Source organism: Nerophis lumbriciformis, linkage group LG05 (genome assembly GCF_033978685.3).
Source record: "Nerophis lumbriciformis linkage group LG05, RoL_Nlum_v2.1, whole genome shotgun sequence".
In the NCBI taxonomy this organism is placed as follows: domain Eukaryota; kingdom Metazoa; phylum Chordata; class Actinopteri; order Syngnathiformes; family Syngnathidae; genus Nerophis; species Nerophis lumbriciformis.
The window spans coordinates 3,137,501-3,158,229 of record NC_084552.2 but is presented as its reverse complement, the minus strand read 5'-3'; the positions used below and the strand labels follow the sequence as shown (position 1 = coordinate 3,158,229).

General features: G+C 36.6%; 1 protein-coding gene across 1 annotated transcript in view; it reads left to right on the top strand.

Annotated features, from left to right (window-relative positions):
* Positions 1 to 20,729, top strand: part of foxp2 (forkhead box P2) — a 476,912-nt gene that overhangs the window by 283,987 nt on the left and 172,196 nt on the right. The window contains exon 5 of the mRNA XM_061961406.1: positions 10,255 to 10,344. Coding sequence (XP_061817390.1) covers positions 10,255 to 10,344 — 90 coding nt within the window. The remainder of the gene's footprint in view (positions 1 to 10,254; positions 10,345 to 20,729) is intronic.

Genomic DNA, 20,729 nt, shown 5'->3' with positions numbered 1-20,729 from the left:
CACACATACTTGGTCAACAGCCATACAGGTCACACTGAGGGTGGCCGTATAAACAACTTCAACACTGTTACAAATATGCGCCACACCGTGAACCCACACCAAACAAGAATGACAAAACACATTTCGGGAGAACGCCCGCACCGTAACACAACACAAACACAGCAGAACAAATACCCAGAAACCCCTTGCAGCACTAACTCTTCCGGGACGCCACAATATACACAACCCCGCCCACCTCAACCTCCTCATGCTCTCTCAGGGAGAGCATGTCCCAAATTCCAAGCTGCTGTTTTGAGGCATGTTAAAAAAAATAATGCACTTTGTGACTTCAATAATAAATAAGCAAGTTCTATGTTGGCAATTTTTTTCCCATAACTTCAGTTGATTAATTTTGGAAAACTTAATTACATTGCTTTATACATCACAACAAAATTAGGCTATAATAATGTGTTAATTCCACGACTGTATATATCGGGAATATCGGAATCGCTAATTAAGAGTTAATATCGGCAAAAAAAGCCATTATCGGACATCTCTAAGCAATACGGATACATGACGTTTAGTGTGTCGCTAAAGCTGGATCTGTTGAGCACACAGCTTCTAAAACTTGTACATCATCCTCCTTATATTCAGGCTCAAAAAATGTAAGTTTGTGGATCATCATGCTGTTTTGAGGCATGTTAAAAAAAATAATGCACTTTGTGACTTCAATAATAAATATGGCAGTGCCATGTTGGCATTTTTTTTCCATAACTTGAGTTGATTTATTTTGAAAAACCTTGTTACATTGTTTAATGCATCCAGCGGGGCATCACAACAAAATGAGGCATAAAATGTGTTAATTCCATGACTATATCGGTATCGGTTGATATCGGAATCGGTAATTAAGAGTTGGACAATATTGGAATATCGGCAAAAAAAAAGCCATTATCGGACATCTCTAAGCAATACGGATACATGACGCTTAGTGTGTCGCTAAAGCTGGATCTGTTGAGCACACAGCTTCTAAAACTTGTACATCATCCTCCTTATATTCAGGCTCAAAAAATGTAAGTTTGTGGATCATCATGCTGTTTTGAGACATGTTAAAAATATTATAATTTTTATATATATATTATTATAATAATGTGTTAATTCCACGACTGTATATATCGGTATCGGTTGATATCGGAATCGGTAATTAAGAGTTGGATAATATCGGCAAAAAAGCCATTATCGGACAGCTCTAGTTTAGATGTAATTTTGGGAGGTGTTTGTTACTGATTAATAAGTAAAACTGAGGTAGCATTGTACTGTGTGTGTTTGTGTGTGTGAGTGTAGGGGATGCACACTTCACACACACACACACACACACACACACACACACACGCATATCAAGCAGTGGCGACTGTGTTCCTCCTGTCAAGCAGACGGATCAATGCATTTAGGACCCGGTTCCCGAGTAAAGTGTTTGTTTACCCGAGAGCCTGTCTCCTCCCGGGCAGACACCCCCCCCCCCCCCCTCCCCGACCGGGGTGGCGACACTCCCCAGAGGGCCTAAAAAGCGTGGCAACTTTTTTTTTTTTTTCCCTGCCTCCTCAATCTCATTTTTTTGTTTGCCGAGGATCTCAATGTACTTGTTCAAACATTGTTCCCACCTGCTAGGTAAAGCCTCGCCATATGCACGCCCTGACTGACAAGGTAGCTGTTGCCATGGATACCGCCATGCATACGAATAAGACAGGTTTTCATTTTTGTTGTTGTAGTTGGCTTTTCCCTCAGTTTCCTCTGTCCTCACCAAAAAGGAAAGAACGTGTAAAGTTGACTTGATGCTGTGATGCAGTAATGTGCAAGACTCTTTTCATCCGCATGCTCTTGAAGAATCTGCAAGCCCAGCTGCTACTCGGGAATGAAATAAGGCTGAGCTCACACTAATGGTTTGGTACTTTGGTCCAAGCCCAACATTGTGTGCACTTTGGTGCGGCTCGCGTCGGTATTTTTGTCGCGGGACCAAAGGCTGCACTGCAACTTCAGGTGTTCTTCTCCACCTTAGGTCGGCACATGTGTTAACGTGCTTTATCAGTATCATGCTTCCAACCCCGCTTCGAAAAGTTTTTTATACATTGTTGCCAGGGGTGTAACGGTACACAAACATGTCGGTTCGGTACGTACCTCGGTTTAGAGGTCACGGTTCGGTTCATTTTCGGTACAGTAAGAAAACAACAAAATCTACATTTTTTGGTTATTTATTTACCAAATTTGTAAACAATGGCATGACATACATATATACACAGGGTCCATTGCCAGGGTTAACGTGGTCAACATATATAAAATAAAAACTAAATAAGATAAGGCTCAGAATTAGAGATGTCCGATAATATCGGCCAATAAATGCGTTAAAATGTAATATCGGTAATTATCGGTATCGTTTTTTTTATTATATGTATCGTTTTTTTTATATATTTTTTTTATTGTATGTTTTTTTTATTAAATCAACATAAAAAACACAATATATACTTACAATTAGTGCACCAACCCAAAAAACCTCCCTCCCCCATTTACACTCATTCACACAAAAGGGTTGTTTCTTTCTGTTATTAATATTGTGGTTCCTACATTATATATCAATATATATCAATACAGTCTGCAAGGGATACAGTCCGTAAGCACACATGATTGTGCGTGCTGCTGCTCCACTAATAGTACTAACCTTTAACACTTAATCTGAGGCTGAGTTGACTTGAAACTGTTTAATGTTGCACTTTTTATATGTACCGGTAGAAGAAAAGTTGTGTCATTTTATTTAATCTGAGCAACAACTTGAGGCAGTTTAATGTTGATTAACGTGGACCCCGACTTAAACAAGTTGAAAAACTTGTGGTTAAGTGAGAGATATATATATATATAAGAAATACTTGACTTTCAGTGAATTCTAGCTATATATATATTTTTTTTTATTACACACACATATATATATATATATATATATATATATGTGTGTATACATATATATATATATATATATATATATATATATATAAATAAATAAATAAAGGAAATACTTGAATTTCAGTGTTCATTTATTTACACATACACACACATAACACTCATCTACTCATTGTTGAGTTAAGGGTTGAATTGTCCATCCTTGTTCTATTCTCTGTCACTATTTCAGAACACACACATTATACAAATATACATTATAAAATCAATAGGAAAACGGGAGCTCTAATTTGGGAGTCTGAATTAGGATCAGAAGTTCCTATATAAACATTGCGCACTCACGTCGCCTTTTTGTATTGATTACTGCAGCTGTGCACTGGATTCATTCACAAATACAAACTACAACTCACAAACACTTTAGAGTTAGGCTCCACCATCAGAATGTGTACTTAAACGTATAAAGATCACATGGATATTATTCAGTGAGTTGATTCACCAAAACTAACCTGTTATACAGGAGGAAAAAGCACACAGGACGTTTCAATTGTTCACAGACTGGTCGCGCTCATCAGAATGACAAGACACTTCCGGTCTGCAGGTGATAGCATTCAATTGGGAAGAATCGCCCTACTGCCCCCTACTGACCAATGTGAATACTGATAAATGTGTAATGACAGCTCCAAAAACGAATTCAAACAACAAAATAAAATAAATAAATCAACACAAAAATGTGACACATTATGGGTGGGTCACATATGCATGTACAGTAGATGGCAGTATTGTCCTGTTTAAAAGTGTCACAACATTGCTGTTTACGGCAGACGAACTGCTTTACAGTAGACGAAAACTTGACTGCTGTTGTTGTGTGTTGTTACCGCGCTGGGAGGACGTTAATGAAACTGCCTAACAATAAACCCACATAAGAAACCAAGACTCGCCCTCGATCATTAGCTGTTTATATTGTGGGAAAGCGGACGTGGGAACAGGCTGTCAACACGTCACTCAGGTCCGCATGGACCTGGAGGGGGCGTGGCCTCCAGCTCCGCCTGAATTTCGGGAGATTTTCGGGAGAAAATTAGTCCCGGGAGATTTTCGGGAGAGGCGCTGAATTTCGGGAGTCTCCCGGAAAATCCGGGAGGGTTGGCAAGTATGCCTACACTCTTAGAAATAAGGGTTCTAAAAGGGTTCTTCTACAAGGGCTGAGGTTCTAACTGGAACCATTTGCTTCTGAAAAACCCTTTCCCAAAGAAAGGGTTTTTCAAGGGTTCTTGGTAACGCTAATGGTTCCAGTAAGAACCATTTTGATCCAGAGAACCCTTTAAAACCCCTTTTCTGAATAATTGGTTTTAAAAGGGTTCTCACTAACACTAAGGGTTCCAGTAAGAACTATTTTGATCCAGAGAACCGTTTTTGGAAGAAAGAGTTCTTCAGGGATTGTTGAAAGCATGGGTAAGATCCTGTGTCACCAGGGACATACTTCCTGATAACATTTGCCAATAATGGTGCCTATCTTTAAATAAATGTTTTTCTCATTAAAATGTTTGGAATGTTTGTTCAATGTCAACATGATAAATGACCACAATATAATATGAACTAAACTGATCTGTAGAATACAATATGGTTCTTTATAGAACCCTCAGAAGACAAGACGGTTATCGGTGAAAACCTTTGAAAAGGGATGTTTTTAGAACCCCCTGTGTCAGGTCTAGATGAAACCCTTGAAACATGAAAGAGTTCTTTGTGGAACTCCCTGTGTGGGTTCTAGATGAAACCTTTGAAACATGAAAGGGTTCTTAGTGGAACTCCCTGCATGGGTTCTAGATGAAACCCTTGACAAACGAAAGGGTTCTTAGTGGAACTCCCTGTGTGGGTTCTAGCTGAAACCCTTGAAATACGAAAAGGTTCTTAGTGGAACTCCCTGCGTGGGTTCTAGATGAAAGTCTTGAAATACAAAAGGGTTCTTAGTGGAACTCCCTGCATGGGTTCTAGATGAAACCCTTGACAAACGAAAGGGTTCTTAGTGGAACTCCCTGTGTGGGTTCTAGAAGAAACCCTTGAAATACGAAAGGGTTCTTAGTGGAACTCCCTGCGTGGGTTCTAGATGAAAGTCTTGAAATACAAAAGGGTTCTTAGTGGAACTCCCTGTGTGGGTTCTAGATGAAACCCTTGAAATACGAAAGAGTTCTTTGTGGAACTCCCTGTGTGGGTTCTAGATGAAACCTTTGAAACATGAAAGGGTTCTTAGTGGAACTCCCTGCATGGGTTCTAGATGAAACCCTTGACAAACGAAAGGGTTCTTAGTGGAACTCCCTGTGTGGGTTCTAGAAGAAACCCTTGAAATACGAAAGGGTTCTTAGTGGAACTTCCTGCGTGGGTTCTAGATGAAAGTCTTGAAATACAAAAGGGTTCTTAGTGGAACTCCCTGTGTGGGTTCTAGATGAAACCCTTGAAATACGAAAGGGTTCTTAGTGGAACTCCCTGTGTGGGTTCTAGATGAAACCCTTGAAACATGAAAGGGTTCTTAGTGGAACTCCCTGCATGGGTTCTAGATGAAACCCTTGACAAACGAAAGGGTTCTTAGTGGAACTCCCTGTGTGGGTTCTAGAAGAAACCCTTGAAATACGAAAGGGTTCTTAGTGGAACTCCCTGCGTGGGTTCTAGATGAAAGTCTTGAAATACAAAAGGGTTCTTAGTGGAACTCCCTGTGTGGGTTCTAGATGAAACCCTTGAAATACGAAAGGGTTCTTAGTGGAACTCCCTGTGTGGGTTCTAGATGAAACCCTTGAAACATGAAAGGGTTCTTAGTGGAACTCCCTGTGTGGGTTCCAGATGAAACCCTTGACAAACGAAAGGGTTCTTAGTGGAACTCCCTGTGTGGGTTCTAGATGAAACCCTTGAAATACGAAAGGGTTCTTAGTGGAACTCCCTGCGTGCGTTCTAGATGAAAGTCTTGAAATACAAAAGGGTTCTTAGTGGAACTCCCTGTGTGGGTTCTAGATGAAACCTTTGAAACATGAAAGGGTTCTTAGTGGAACTCCCTGCGTGGGTTCTAGATGAAAGTCTTGAAATACAAAAGGGTTCTTAGTGGAACTCCCTGTGTGGGCTCTAGATGAAACCCTTGACAAACGAAAGGGTTCTTAGTGGAACTCCCTGTGTGGGTTCTAGATGAAACCCTTGAAATACGAAAGGGTTCTTAGTGGAACTCCCTGCGTGGGTTCTAGATGAAAGTCTTGAAATACAAAAGGGTTCTTAGTGGAACTCCCTGTGTGGGTTCTAGATGAAACCCTTGAAATACGAAAGGGTTCTTAGTGGAACTCCCTGCGTGGGTTCTAGATGAAAGTCTTGAAATACAAAAGGGTTCTTAGTGGAACTCCCTGTGTGGGTTCTAGATGAAACCCTTGAAATACGAAAGGGTTCTTAGTGGAACTCCCTGCGTGGGTTCTAGATGAAAGTCTTGAAATACAAAAGGGTTCTTAGGGGAACTCCCTGTGTGGGTTCTAGATGAAACCCTTGAAATACGAAAGGGTTCTTAGTGGAACTCCCTGTGTGGGTTCTAGATGAAACTCTTGAAACATGAAAGGGTTCTTAGTGGAACTCCCTGTGTGGATTCTAGATGAAACCCTTGACAAACGAAAGGGTTCTTAGTGGAACTCCCTGTGTGGGTTCTAGATGAAACCCTTGACAAACGAAAGGGTTTTTAGTGGAACTCCCTGTGTGGGTTCTAGATGAAACCCTTGAAATACGAAAGGGTTCTTAGTGGAACTCCCTGTGTGGGTTCTAGATGAAACCCTTGAAACATGAAAGGGTTCTTAGTGGAACTCCCTGTGTGGGTTCTAGATGAAACCCTTGACAAACGAAAGGGTTCTTAGTGGAACTCCCTGTGTGGGTTCTAGAAGAAACCCTTGAAATACGAAAGGGTTCTTAGTGGAACTCCCTGCGTGGGTTCTAGATGAAAGTCTTGAAATACAAAAGGGTTCTTAGTGGAACTCCCTGCGTGGGCTCTAGATGAAAGTCTTGAAATACAAAAGGGTTCTTAGTGGAACTGCCTGTGTGGGTTCTAGATGAAACCCTTGAAACATGAAAGGGTTCTTAGTGGAACTCCCTGTGTGGGTTCTAGATGAAACCCTTGAAACATGAAAGGGTTCTTAGTGGAACTCCCTGTGTGGGTTCTAGATGAAACCCTTGACAAACGAAAGGGTTCTTAGTGGAACTCCCTGTGTGGGTTCTAGATGAAACCCTTGAAATACGAAAGGGTTCTTAGTGGAACTCCCTGCGTGGGTTCTAGATGAAAGTCTTGAAATACAAAAGGGTTCTTAGGGGAACTCCCTGTGTGGGTTCTAGATGAAACCCTTGAAATACGAAAGGGTTCTTAGTGGAACTCCCTGTGTGGGTTCTAGATGAAACCCTTGAAACATGAAAGGGTTCTTATTGGAACTCCCTGTGTGGGTTCTAGATGAAACCCTTGACAAACGAAAGGGTTCTTAGTGGAACTCCCTGTGTGGGTTCTAGATGAAACCCTTGACAAACGAAAGGGTTCTTAGTGGAACTCCCTGTGTGGGTTCTAGATGAAACCCTTGAAATACGAAAGGGTTCTTAGTGGAACTCCCTGTGTGGGTTCTAGATGAAACCCTTGACAAACGAAAGGGTTCTTAGTGGAACTCCCTGTGTGGGTTCTAGAAGAAACCCTTGAAATACGAAAGGGTTCTTAGTGGAACTCCCTGCGTGGATTCTAGATGAAAGTCTTGAAATACAAAAGGGTTCTTAGTGGAACTCCCTGCGTGGGCTCTAGATGAAAGTCTTGAAATACAAAAGGGTTCTTAGTGGAACTCCCTGTGTGGGTTCTAGATGAAACCCTTGAAATACGAAAGGGTTCTTAGTGGAACTCCCTGTGTGGGTTCTAGATGAAACCCTTGAAACATCAGAATCAGAATCAGAATCAGAATCAGCTTTATTGTCATTACGCAAGGTAACGAGATTGAGGCCATTCCATACAGTGCGATGTGTGCATGCTAGAAAAACAATGTGCAAATATATAAAAATATAAAAAATGTAGAAGTGCAATGAATATGGTGTGAAATGAATATATACATGAAAAAAACAAAAAGAAAAACAGGGTGGTTGGTGGAATGGGTTATTGCACCGAAGAGAAGGCAGTTATGAGGGACAATGGGGCAGTCCGTTCAGGATGGTTATGGCCCTGGGGAAGAAGCTGTTCTTTAGCCTGTTTGTTTTGGTTTTAATGCACCTGTAGCGCTTCCCAGAAAGGGTTCTTAGTGGAACTCCCTGTGTGGGTTCTAGATGAAAGCCTTGACAAATGAAAGGGTTCTTAGTGGAACTCCCTGCGTGGGTTCTAGATGAAACCCTTGACAAACAAAAGGGTTCTTAGTGGAACTCCCTGTGTGGGTTCTAGATGAAAGTCTTGAAATACAAAAGGGTTCTTAGTGGAACTCCCTGTGTGGGTTCTAGATGAAACCCTTGAAATACGAAAGGGTTCTTAGTGGAACTCCCTGTGTGGGTTCTAGATGAAACCCTTGAAACATGAAAGGGTTCTTAGTGGAACTCCCTGTGTGGGTTCTAGATGAAACCCTTGAAACATGAAAGGGTTCTTAGTGGAACTCCCTGTGTGGGTTCTAGATGAAACCCTTGACAAACGAAAGGGTTCTTAGTGGAACTCCCTGTGTGGGTTCTAGAAGAAACCCTTGAAATACGAAAGGGTTCTTAGTGGAACTCCCTGCGTGGGTTCTAGATGAAACCCTTGAAATACGAAAGGGTTCTTAGTGGAACTCCCTGTGTGGGTTCTAGATGAAACCCTTGACAAACAAAAGGGTTCTTAGTGGAACTCCCTGTGTGGGTTCTAGATGAAACCCTTGAAATACGAAAGGGTTCTTAGTGGAACTCCCTGCGTGGGTTCTAGATGAAACCCTTGAAATACGAAAGGGTTCTTAGTGGAACTCCCTGTGTGGGTTCTAGATGAAACCCTTGAAATACGAAAGGGTTCTTAGTGGAACTCCCTGTGTGGGTTCTAGATGAAACCCTTGAAACATGAAAGGGTTCTTAGTGGAACTCCCTGTGTGGGTTCTAGATGAAACCCTTGACAAACGAAAGGGTTCTTAGTGGAACTCCCTGTGTGGGTTCTAGATGAAACCCTTGAAATACGAAAGGGTTCTTAGTGGAACTCCCTGCGTGGGTTCTAGAAGAAACCCTTGAAATACGAAAGGGTTCTTAGTGGAACTCCCTGTGTGGGTTCTAGATGAAACCCTTGACAAACAAAAGGGTTCTTAGTGGAACTCCCTGTGTGGGTTCTAGATGAAACCCTTGAAATACGAAAGGGTTCTTAGTGGAACTCCCTGTGTGGGTTCTAGATGAAACCCTTGACAAACGAAAGGGTTCTTAGTGGAACTCCCTGTGTGGGTTCTAGATGAAACCCTTGAAATACGAAAGGGTTCTTAGTGGAACTCCCTGCGTGGGTTCTAGATGAAAGTCTTGAAATACAAAAGGGTTCTTAGTGGAACTCCCTGTGTGGGTTCTAGATGAAACCCTTGAAATACGAAAGGGTTCTTAGTGGAACTCCCTGCGTGGGTTCTAGATGAAACCCTTGAAACATGAAAGGGTTCTTAGTGGAACTCCCTGCGTGGGTTCTTTGTAGAACCTCTCATGGGGGGTTCTGGGTGGAACCTTACACACACAGTTCTAGGTAGAACCCTCCAAAAGGGTTCCAGGTGGAAGGGTTCTACCTGGAGCCAAAAAGGGTTCTCCTATGAGGACGAGCCGAAGAACCTTATATGGTTCTACTTAGCACTTTTATTTCTAAGAGTGTACAACACAAATGTTTTTTTTTTCATCTTTTGTCCGAACCAGGCACGTCACAATCCATCTTTTTTTTTTGTTTTATCTCGGCAAACCCCTCCCAGCGCTTCCAATGACATTTTCCCTCCAGTTTACAAATAGGAGCGCTCCATTCACGCCGTTCCTCTGTTTGATTCCCTCCTTTGGTGTAAAAGCTGGCCATCGAGTTAATTCATTCCGAATGTAATCTGATGTTGATTTTTGTCCACTTTAATTACAGCTCCCGGGGACACTTCACACAGTGCTACCTCTACTTCAAATTGATATTATGAATATGCAAATGCGCTCGGTAACGTGCAAGAGAGAAGTGGCTATTTCAGTTGAGCACACACTAGACAGGTCAATTCCACTGATGATTTTTTTTTTTTTTTTTTTTTTGTACACCCACCCCCATCATAGTTCTCATCTCGACAAACGCTGTTTTGTGTATATGTTGCAAAAAAAAAAAACACAAACTTACGCCGCCTTCCCTCCTTTTCTTCCCAGGCCCTACAAGCAGCGAGGCAATTACTCCTGCAGCAGTCAGGCAGTTGCCTGAAATCTCCAAAGATTCAGGACAAGCATCGTCCACTGCAGGTAAAGCAGCTAATCTACCTAAGTCCATCCATGATACATAACCCTTCCCAGAAAGATTCCACAAGTGGGTTTGATTTGGCACATCTGTCACCCCAACCCTAAAGCCGGACTAGTGCTGTTCCGAAAGGAAGCTAAGCGTCGACGTGTGGAAAAAAAACAAAAACACCACAGAGTACAGCATACTTGCCAACCTTGAGACCTCCGATTTCGGGAGGTGGGGGTGGGCATGGTCGGGGTGGGACGCGGGCATGGTTGGGGGCGTGGCTAAAAGGGGAGGAGTATATTTACAGCTAGAATACACCAAGTCAAGTATTTCATATATATATATATATATATATATATATATATATATATATATATATATAAGAAATACTTGACGTTCAGTGAATTCTAGCTATATATATATATATATATATATATATATATATATATATATATATATATATATATATGACTGACATATTTACGTACGTCTAAATTCACGTGAGCTTGTGCGAACGTGAAAGTGCTTTGTCGCATCTCAACTGGAAAAATGGGGCTTTATATTATAATATTTCATAGCATTTATGAATTAAAACCAGAAAAAAAAGTGTTAAGCTGTAAATATGTCAGTTTTCTTTCATTTCGCAAAATCACACCAAAGGGTACTAAAAGACGTAACTTCAGGTGTCATTGTATTTTTGAAATTTATGACAAACATACAAGCATTTATTGTTGAAAAAAAAAAAAAAAAAGAAGTATTACCTGGATATTTTTTTTGTTTTTTTAAAACCTGAAAATTGTTGCGTGTTAAAATGTTGCCGAACAAATAGGACTTTAGAACAAGAGAATATTGCTAACAACTAGGGATGTCCGATAATGGCTTTTTGCCGATATCCGATATTCCAATATTGTCCAACTCTTTAATTACCGATACCGATATCAACCCATACATACAGTCGTGGAATTAACACATTATTATGCCTAATTTGGACAACCAGGTATGGTGAAGATAAGGTACTTTTAAAACAAATCAATAAAATAAGATAAATAAATTAAAAACATTTTCTTGAATAAAAAAGAAAGTAAAACAATATAAAAACAGTTACATAGAAACTAGTAATTAATGAAAATGAGTCAAATTAAGTGTTAAAGGTTAGTACTATTAGTGGACCAGCAGCACGCACAATCATGTGTGCTTACAGACTGTATCCCTTGCAGACTGTATATATATACAGGTAAAAGCCAGTAAATTAGAATATTTTGAAAAACTTGATTTATTTCAGTAATTGCATTCAAAAGGTGTAACTTGTACATTATATTTATTCATTGCACACAGACTGATGCATTCAAATGTTTATTTCATTGAATTTTGATGATTTGAAGTGGCAACAAATGAAAATCCAAAATTCCGTGTGTCACAAAATTAGAATATTACTTAAGGCTAATACAAAAAAGGGATTTTTTAGAAATGTTGGCCAACTGAAAAGTATGAAAATGAAAAATATGAGCATGTACAATACTCAATACTTGGTTGGAGCTCCTTTTGCCTCAATTACTGCGTTAATGCGGCGTGGCATGGAGTCGATGAGTTTCTGGCACTGCTCAGGTGTTATGAGAGCCCAGGTTGCTCTGATAGTGGCCTTCAACTCTTCTGCGTTTTTGGGTCTGGCATTCTGCATCTTCCTTTTCACAATACCCCACAGATTTTCTATGGGGCTAAGGTCAGGGGAGTTGGCGGGCCAATTTAGAACAGAAATACCATGGTCCGTAAACCAGGCACGGGTAGATTTTGCGCTGTGTGCAGACGCCAAGTCCTGTTGGAACTTGAAATCTCCATCTCCATAGAGCAGGTCAGCAGCAGGAAGCATGAAGTGCTCTAAAACTTGCTGGTAGACGGCTGCGTTGACCCTGGATCTCAGGAAACAGAGTGGACTGACACCAGCAGATGACATGGCACCCCAAACCATCACTGATGGTGGAAACTTTACACTAGACTTCAGGCAACGTGGATCCTGTGCCTCTCCTGTCTTCCTCCAGACTCTGGGACCTCGATTTCCAAAGGAAATGCAAAATTTGCATGGTTGGGTGATGGTTTGGGGTGCCATGTCATCTGCTGGTGTCGGTCCACTCTGTTTCCTGAGATCCAGGGTCAACGCAGCCGTCTACCAGCAAGTTTTAGAGCACTTCATGCTTCCTGCTGCTGACCTGCTCTATGGAGATGGAGATTTCAAGTTCCAACAGGACTTGGCGCCTGCACACAGCGCAAAATCTACCCGTGCCTGGTTTACGGACCATGGTATTTCTGTTCTAAATTGGCCCGCCAACTCCCCTGACCTTAGCCCCATAGAAAATCTGTGGGGTATTGTGAAAAGGAAGATGCAGAATGCCAGACCCAAAAACGCAGAAGAGTTGAAGGCCACTATCAGAGCAACCTGGGCTCTCATAACACCTGAGCAGTGCCAGAAACTCATTGACTCCATGCCACGCCGCATTAACGCAGTAATTGAGGCAAAAGGAGCTCCAACCAAGTATTGAGTATTGTACATGCTCATATTTTTCATTTTCATACTTTTCAGTTGGCCAACATTTCTAAAAATCCCTTTTTTGTATTAGCCTTAAGTAATATTCTAATTTTGTGACACACGGAATTTAGGATTTTCATTTGTTGCCACTTCAAATCAGCAAAATTAAATGAAATAAACATTTGAATGCATCAGTCTGTGTGCAATGAATAAATATAATGTACAAGTTACACCTTTTGAATGCAATTACTGAAATAAATCAAGTTTTTCAAAATATTCTAATTTACTGGCTTTTACCTGTATATATATGTATGTGTGGGAAAAAAAATCACAAGACTACTTCATCTCTACAGGCCTGTTTCATGAGGGGTTCCCTCAATCATCAGGAGATTTTAATGGGAGCATTCACATACCATGGTTTATATAGGGCACAGAGTGGGTGGGTACAGGCTGGCGTAGGGGCGTGGTGATTGGCTCATGTGTTACCTAGGAGGTGTTTCCGTCTGTGGCGGCATGCTGATACAATTTCGCTGCGCTTGTTGAGGGATGACAGGTCTGGACGGTATATAATAAACAGTTTCTCTTTCAAGCATAGGTTGCATCTTTTATTACCACTATTGTAAGGTGTGCTGGATGCAAGAATTTGCCATGTTATTGAATACTCAACATTATTGTCTTTGAGGTCCCAAATGTGTTTGCTGAGTTCTGTGGTATTTCGCAGGTTTTTGTTCCTGAAAGAAGCCTTGTGATTGTTCCATCTGGTTTTAAAGGCTTCTTTCAGGAACCAAAACCTGCGGAATACCACAGAACTCAGCATTGTTTTCAAAAGTACCTTATCTTCACCATACCTGGTTGTCCAAATTAGGCATAATAATGTGTTAATTCCACGACTGCAACCTAACTAAAACTAAAAACAGACTTTTTTTGTATAAAATTGCAATAAATGTATATATGTATTTATTGTCTGTGTTGTATTATATATATATATATATATATATTAAAAAAAAACATTTAATAATCCCAAAATAGTTATTCATCTTTTGTTCTACCCCTCAGTCAAAATAAGTAACATTTGCACTTACAATTATTTTTATTTAATGCGAAATTACATTAAATTCACTAATATTAAATGTGTAAAATTAGTGTAAAAATAGGCTAAATATTTCCCCATTTATTGTTAAAAAAAAAAAAAAAAAAAAAAAAAAAAAAGACAATAAAACAAGACAATGAGAAATTTTATTTTTTCTTTTTTTTTTTAAACTTGGCAATTTTTGTATGAAACTGCACCAAATGTATCAATGTATCATGTTATCATTGGTACTATTATAAAAAAAGAACATTTAATAAACATAAAATATTATATTTATATTTATTATTTTCCCCATTTATTATAAAAACTAGAAACAGACTTTTTTGTATAAAATTGCAATAAATGTATATATTTATTTATTGTCTGTGTTGTATTATGTATTAAAAAAAAATCAAAAAACATTTAATGACCCCAAAATAGTTATTTATCTTTTATTCTACCCCTCAGTCAAAATATGTAACATTTTCACTTACAGTTCTTTTTTTTAATGCAAAATTACATTAAATTCACTAAAATTAATATAATTAGTCTAAAAAAGGCTAAATATTTCCCCATTTGTTGTTAAAAAAAGAAGAAGAAAAAAGACAATAAAATTAAGTCACTGAGAAATGTTATTTTTTCTTTTTTTTTAAAAACTTGACAATTTTTGTATGAAACTGCACCAAATGTATCAATGTATCATGTTATCATTGGTACTATTATAAAAAAGAACATTTAATAAACCTAAATTATTATACTTATATTTATTATTTTCCCCATTTATTATTAAAACTAAAACTAAAAACAGTTTTTTGTATGAAATTGTAATACATGTGAATATGTATTTGTCTGTGTTGTATTATTTAAAAAAAAAACACACATTTAATAACCCCGAAATAGTTATCCATCTTTTATTATACCCCCCAGTCAAAATATGTAACATTTTCACTTACAGTTCTTTTTTTTAATGCAAAATGACATTAAATTCACTAAAATTAATATAATTAGTGTAAAAATTGGCTAAATATTTCCCCATTTGTTGTTAAAAAAAAAAAGAAGAAAAAAGACAGTAAAATTAAGTCACTGAGAAATGTTATTTTTTCTTTTCTTTTTTTTAAACTTGACAATTTTTGTATGAAACTGCACCAAATGTATCAATGTATCATGTTATCATTGGTACTATTATAAAAAAGAACATTTAATAAACCTAAATTATTATACTTATATTTATTATTTTCCCCATTTATTATTAAAACTAAAACTAAAAACAGGCTTTTTTGTATGAAATTGCTATATATGTAAATATGTATTTGTCTGTGTTGTATTATTTAAAAAAACAAACACATTTAATAACCCCGAAATAGTTATCCATCTTTTATTATACCCCTCAGTCAAAATAGGTAACATTTTCATTTACAAACAGTTCTATTTTTGTGTGAAATTCCATTAAATTCACTCAAATTCAATGTGTAAAATGAGTGTAAAAATAGGCTGAATATTTTTCCATTTATTGTAAAAACAAATAAATAATTGTAATTAAGTCATCGAGAAATGATCTTTTTTCTTTTTTTTTTAAATAAAAATTGACATTTTTTGTGTGAAACTGCACCAAATTAATCCATGTATTATTTTATTGTTGGTACTATTTAGTAAAAGAACATTTAATAGACCTAAAACAACATTCCTCTCACCCAAAATATGTCAGTTTGGAGGAATATTTTTCTGCAAAACTCCACTATATTCACAAAAATGTAATGTGGAAAATGAGTGGAAAAATGCACTAAATATTTCCCTTTGTTTTTTTATTAAAGTACAAAAAAAAAAAAACAAGTACAGTAACCCAAAATAATATTTCTGTCAGTTTTTCACTACAGGACACGTTTGTACAAAATAACACTAAATACACAAAAATGTAATATGTAAAAAGAGTGCACCAAATATATCCCTATTTATATTTATTTCATTCTTTTTTTTACCATAGACTGACAATTTTGGTATGAAATTGCACCAAATGTATCCATGTATTATTTTATCTTTGGTACAATTTGGTAAAATAACATTTAATAAACCTAAAATATTATATTTAATATTCATTATTTTCCCCATGTATTATAAAAAAAACCTAACTAAAACTAAAAACAGACTTTTTTGTATAAAATTGCAATAAATATATATATATTGATTTATTGTCTGTGTTGTATTATATATATATATATATGTATATATATATATATATATATATATATATATATATATATATATATATATATATATATATATATATATATATATATATATATATATAAAAACATTTAATAACCCCAAAATAGTTATTCATCTTTTATTCTACCCCTCAGTCAAAATATGTAACATTTGCACTTACAGTTATTTTTTTTAATGCAAAGTTACATCAAATTCACTAAAATTAAATGTGTAAAATTTATGTAAAAATAGGCTAAATATTTCCCCATTTATTGTAAAAAAAAAAAAAAAAAAAAAAAAAAAAAAAAAGACAATAAAACAAGTCACTGAGAAATTTTTTCTTTTTTTTTTTAATTTTTTGTATGAAACTGCACCAAATGTATCAATGTATTATGTCATCATTGGTAGTATTATAAAAAAGAACATTTAATAAACCTAAATTATTATACTTATATTTATTATTTTCCCCATTTATTATTAAAACTAAAACTAAAAACAGGCTTTTTTGTATGAAATTGCTATATATGTAAATATGTATTTGTCTGTGTTGTATTATATAAAAAAAAAATAACAATAACCCCGTAATAGTTATGCATCTTTTATTATACCCCTTTGTCAAAATAGGTAAAATTTTCACTTAGTTATTTTTTATGCGAAATTCCATTAAATTCACTCAAATTGAATATGTAAAATGAGTGTAAAAATAGGCTGAATATTTCCTCATTTATTGTAAAAAATAATAATAATAATTAAATCACCGAGAAATTAATCCGTTGGTACTAGTTAGTAAAAGAACATTTAATAGACCTAAAATACGATATTTATATTTATTCTTTTACTAAAAAAACGGACACTTTTTGTATGAAATCGCACTAAAATTGTCTTCGGAACAACAATATTCCGTGAAGTAGCCGCAAAAAAACAATTCAAATAAGTACACAGCAAATGGTGTTTTGTTCCACCTTTTCACATGAAACTAAATCTTTGATATTTATTTTCGTAACGTTTTAATTAAAACATCCCACCCCCAGATTTGAATAATGATCTTGAAAAGGACTTGTGCATGAAAAGAAGCTGCAGGAGCACATGCAGAGGTTATGGAATGATGACAAATTGAAGGGCATTTTTTCCATCCATGGTGTTGTTGTCACAGTGGGAGCTGTAAGGGTTGCAGACAGCTAATTTTACCTGCTTGTCATTTCCACTTGTCAACGCTAATTTACTTTATTGATTTGTAGAGCTGTCAGTGATTTGGAAAAGGTCACACTTCTACATATTGCACACCCGCACACACACACACATGCTTACACCTCTCTCACACATATGTACACATTAACACGTCGCAGCGCCTGTTACCTCCACCCTTCGCTGGTGATAACACACTTCTCATTGTGCTCGTGGAACTTTCTACCGGTCTTCAAGTATGCCTGTGAGGACCCCCTAATGACATCTGTTTGTATTATTCATATTTGGAATTTGGAGAGTAGCAGAGAGCGATGGCTTGAGCTCATTAATGCGAGGGAAATGGGCGTTATAACTTCACTCCATGATGTTTTCACGGGAGTCTAACAATGGCAACACCTCCAATTGGTGTCACACCCTGCGTGCTTATTTACAGCGTAGTCTCTTTCATGCACGTCGCCAATAATACCACGGTCGTATTGGCAAATGCACACAGTAGAAGAGAAATTGCTCACCAAGTCGAATAGAAACCTTGTAAGTGCATTATAACAAACTATATCTGCACCTTATTATTTAAAAAAAATGTTTCTTGCATTAAATATTATTTCCACTATAATCGTACTACCAACTTAAAATTTTTTAGAAGGTTCTCAGGACATTTTTGTACAAAAATATACAGTTTTTTCATTGAAAATGGTCCTGATATTTATTTGTGTTGTATTAACAAATATTATGAAAACGATGCTCGAACAGAAAAATCGAAGATTTAAGTCCTCGGCAGAATTTATAAGAATTTTGTACAGCTTTAGTCCCAAAAAATAGATTTGGGTGGCATTAATAGTTTTCCGAGTCTTATTAACACATTATGGAAAATAAATATGCTGTAACCCCAAACTCAAAGATTGAGGCTCTCAGGAAAACTTTTGCATTTTAATTTATGTGTTTGATTTATTAGTTAAAAAAAAAAGACACTTTGATGGTATTTATATTTATTTTATTCATATTCTCTGTCTTTTGATGACAATCTTGCAAAATAATATGCTTTAACCACAAATGTATGTAAATATGTGTGTGTATGTATATATATACATATATATATATATATATATATATATATATATATATATATATATATATATATATATATATATATATATATATATATATATATATGTATATATATTTATATGTATGTATATATATGTATATGTATATATATATATATATATATATATGTATGTATTTATATGCACATATATGCATATATATGCATATATATGTATACATATATATGCATAAATGCATATACCGTATTTTCCGCACCATAAGGCGCCCTGGGTTATAAGCCGCGCCTTCAATGAACGGCATATTTCAAAACTTTGTCCACCTATAAGCCGCCCCGTGTTATAAGCCGCATCTAACTGCGCTAAAGGAATGTCAAAAAAACAGTCAGATAGGTCAGTCAAACTTTAATAATGTATTAAAAACCAGCGTGATGTGGGCGCGCATGGAGTCGTATATCAACATGGACGGAGCTGCGTGAAAAAAGCCACCCGGCCTCTTCGCGTAAACTTCCCTTAACCACTCGCTCATCTTTTCTTCATCCATCCATCCCTTCGAGTTAGCTTTTATGATGACGCCGGCTGGAAAGGTCTCTTTTGGCAAGGTCTTCCTTTTGAATATCACCATGGGTGGAAGTTTCTGGCCATTAGCATGGCAAGCTAGAACCACAGTGAAGGATGACTTCTCATTCCCTGTGGTGCGAATATTCACCGTACGTGCTCCCGTTGTATCCACAGTGCGGTTCACAGGAATATCAAAAGTCAGTGGAACCTCGTCCATGTTGATAATGTTCTCTGGCCGGATCTTTTTTTCAGCTATCTTGTTTTTACAATATGCACGGAAAGTAGCCAGCTTTTCTTGAAAGTCTTTAGGCAGTTGCTGTGAAATAGTAGTCCGTGTGCGGATGGAGAGATTGCGTCTTGGAAACCTGTCGCTTAGTAGGAGCCATTTTGTGGTCTTTACAGATGTAAACACACAAAGGAAATGAAACGTAATATCCGCGCGCTTCTTCTTCTTCTACGCGGGCGGGTGATTGCTTACAGTAGAAGAAGAAGCGCTTCCTGTTCTATGGGGGCGGGTGCTTACCTTGGCGGTTGCTTGCGTAGAAGAAGAAGCGCTTCCTCTTCTACGGGGAAAAAAGATGGCGGCTGTTTACCGTAGTTGCGAGACCGAAACTTTATGAAAATGAATCTTAATATTAATCCATATATAAAGCGCACCGGGTTATAAGCCGCACTGTCAGCTTTTGAGTAAATTTGTGGTTTTTAGGTGCGGCTAATAGTGCGGAAAATACGGTATATATATATATATATATATATATATATATATATATATATATATATACGTGTGTGTGCATATATACATGCACATATGTATATATATGTATGTATATATATATATATATATATATATATATATATATATATATATTGGGTTGCATTAATATTTCTTTGGATTTTGTTAAAAAATATTATGGAAAAGAATATGGTCTAACCTCAAATTTAAGGATTTAAATATAGTTAATTTGTTTCAGTTGTATATATATATATCTGTTTTATTAATAAATATAATACAATATCATATGCTCTCGCCTAAAACTCAAATATTTAGGTCCTCAGGATGATTAAGTAAAATACTGTTCAAAAATATACAATGTATTAGTAAATATTAAAATACAAATTTTTGGTGGCAATAATATTTATCCGTGCTTTACTAACAACTATTATTACAAATATGCTCTAGTCTCAAACTCAAATATTTGGTTCTCAGGAGAATTTTGTACAAAAACTTAGAATTTATTAGTAAAAACAAAAGACAGATTTTTGAATAGAATTGATATTTCTGTGTTTTATTAACAACTATTATGACAAAATAATAATATGCTGTAATGCCAAACTCAAAGATTACAGGTCTCTGGATTTTATGTTGTCTTTGTAGTGCATTCAATTGAATATGGGTTGAAAGGAATCATTGTATTCTGTTTATATTTACATCTAACATAATTTCCCAACTCATATGGAAACGGGATTTGTACAGTTTAAGAAAAAAAAAGACAGCTCTCGGATAACATTGATATGTCTGTGTTTTTTTTCCAAATATTATGAAAAATAATATGCCTTCGTGCCAAACTCAAGACTGAAGATCTATGGATTTATTTGTACAATTTTTGATGACATGTCTTTTGTAAACAAATGTGTCATTTTCTACAAACACCTTTTTTTAAATGAGTCAAAACTGACATATTTAGAAGTTCCCTCCTCCATTGGGTAAAGTGACAAACATAAATAATATAATCAAATCCCCCTTTTTTCCCAAGTATTTGCACAATACGGCCAAAAACGTCATGTAAAATAGCCAATAAAAGC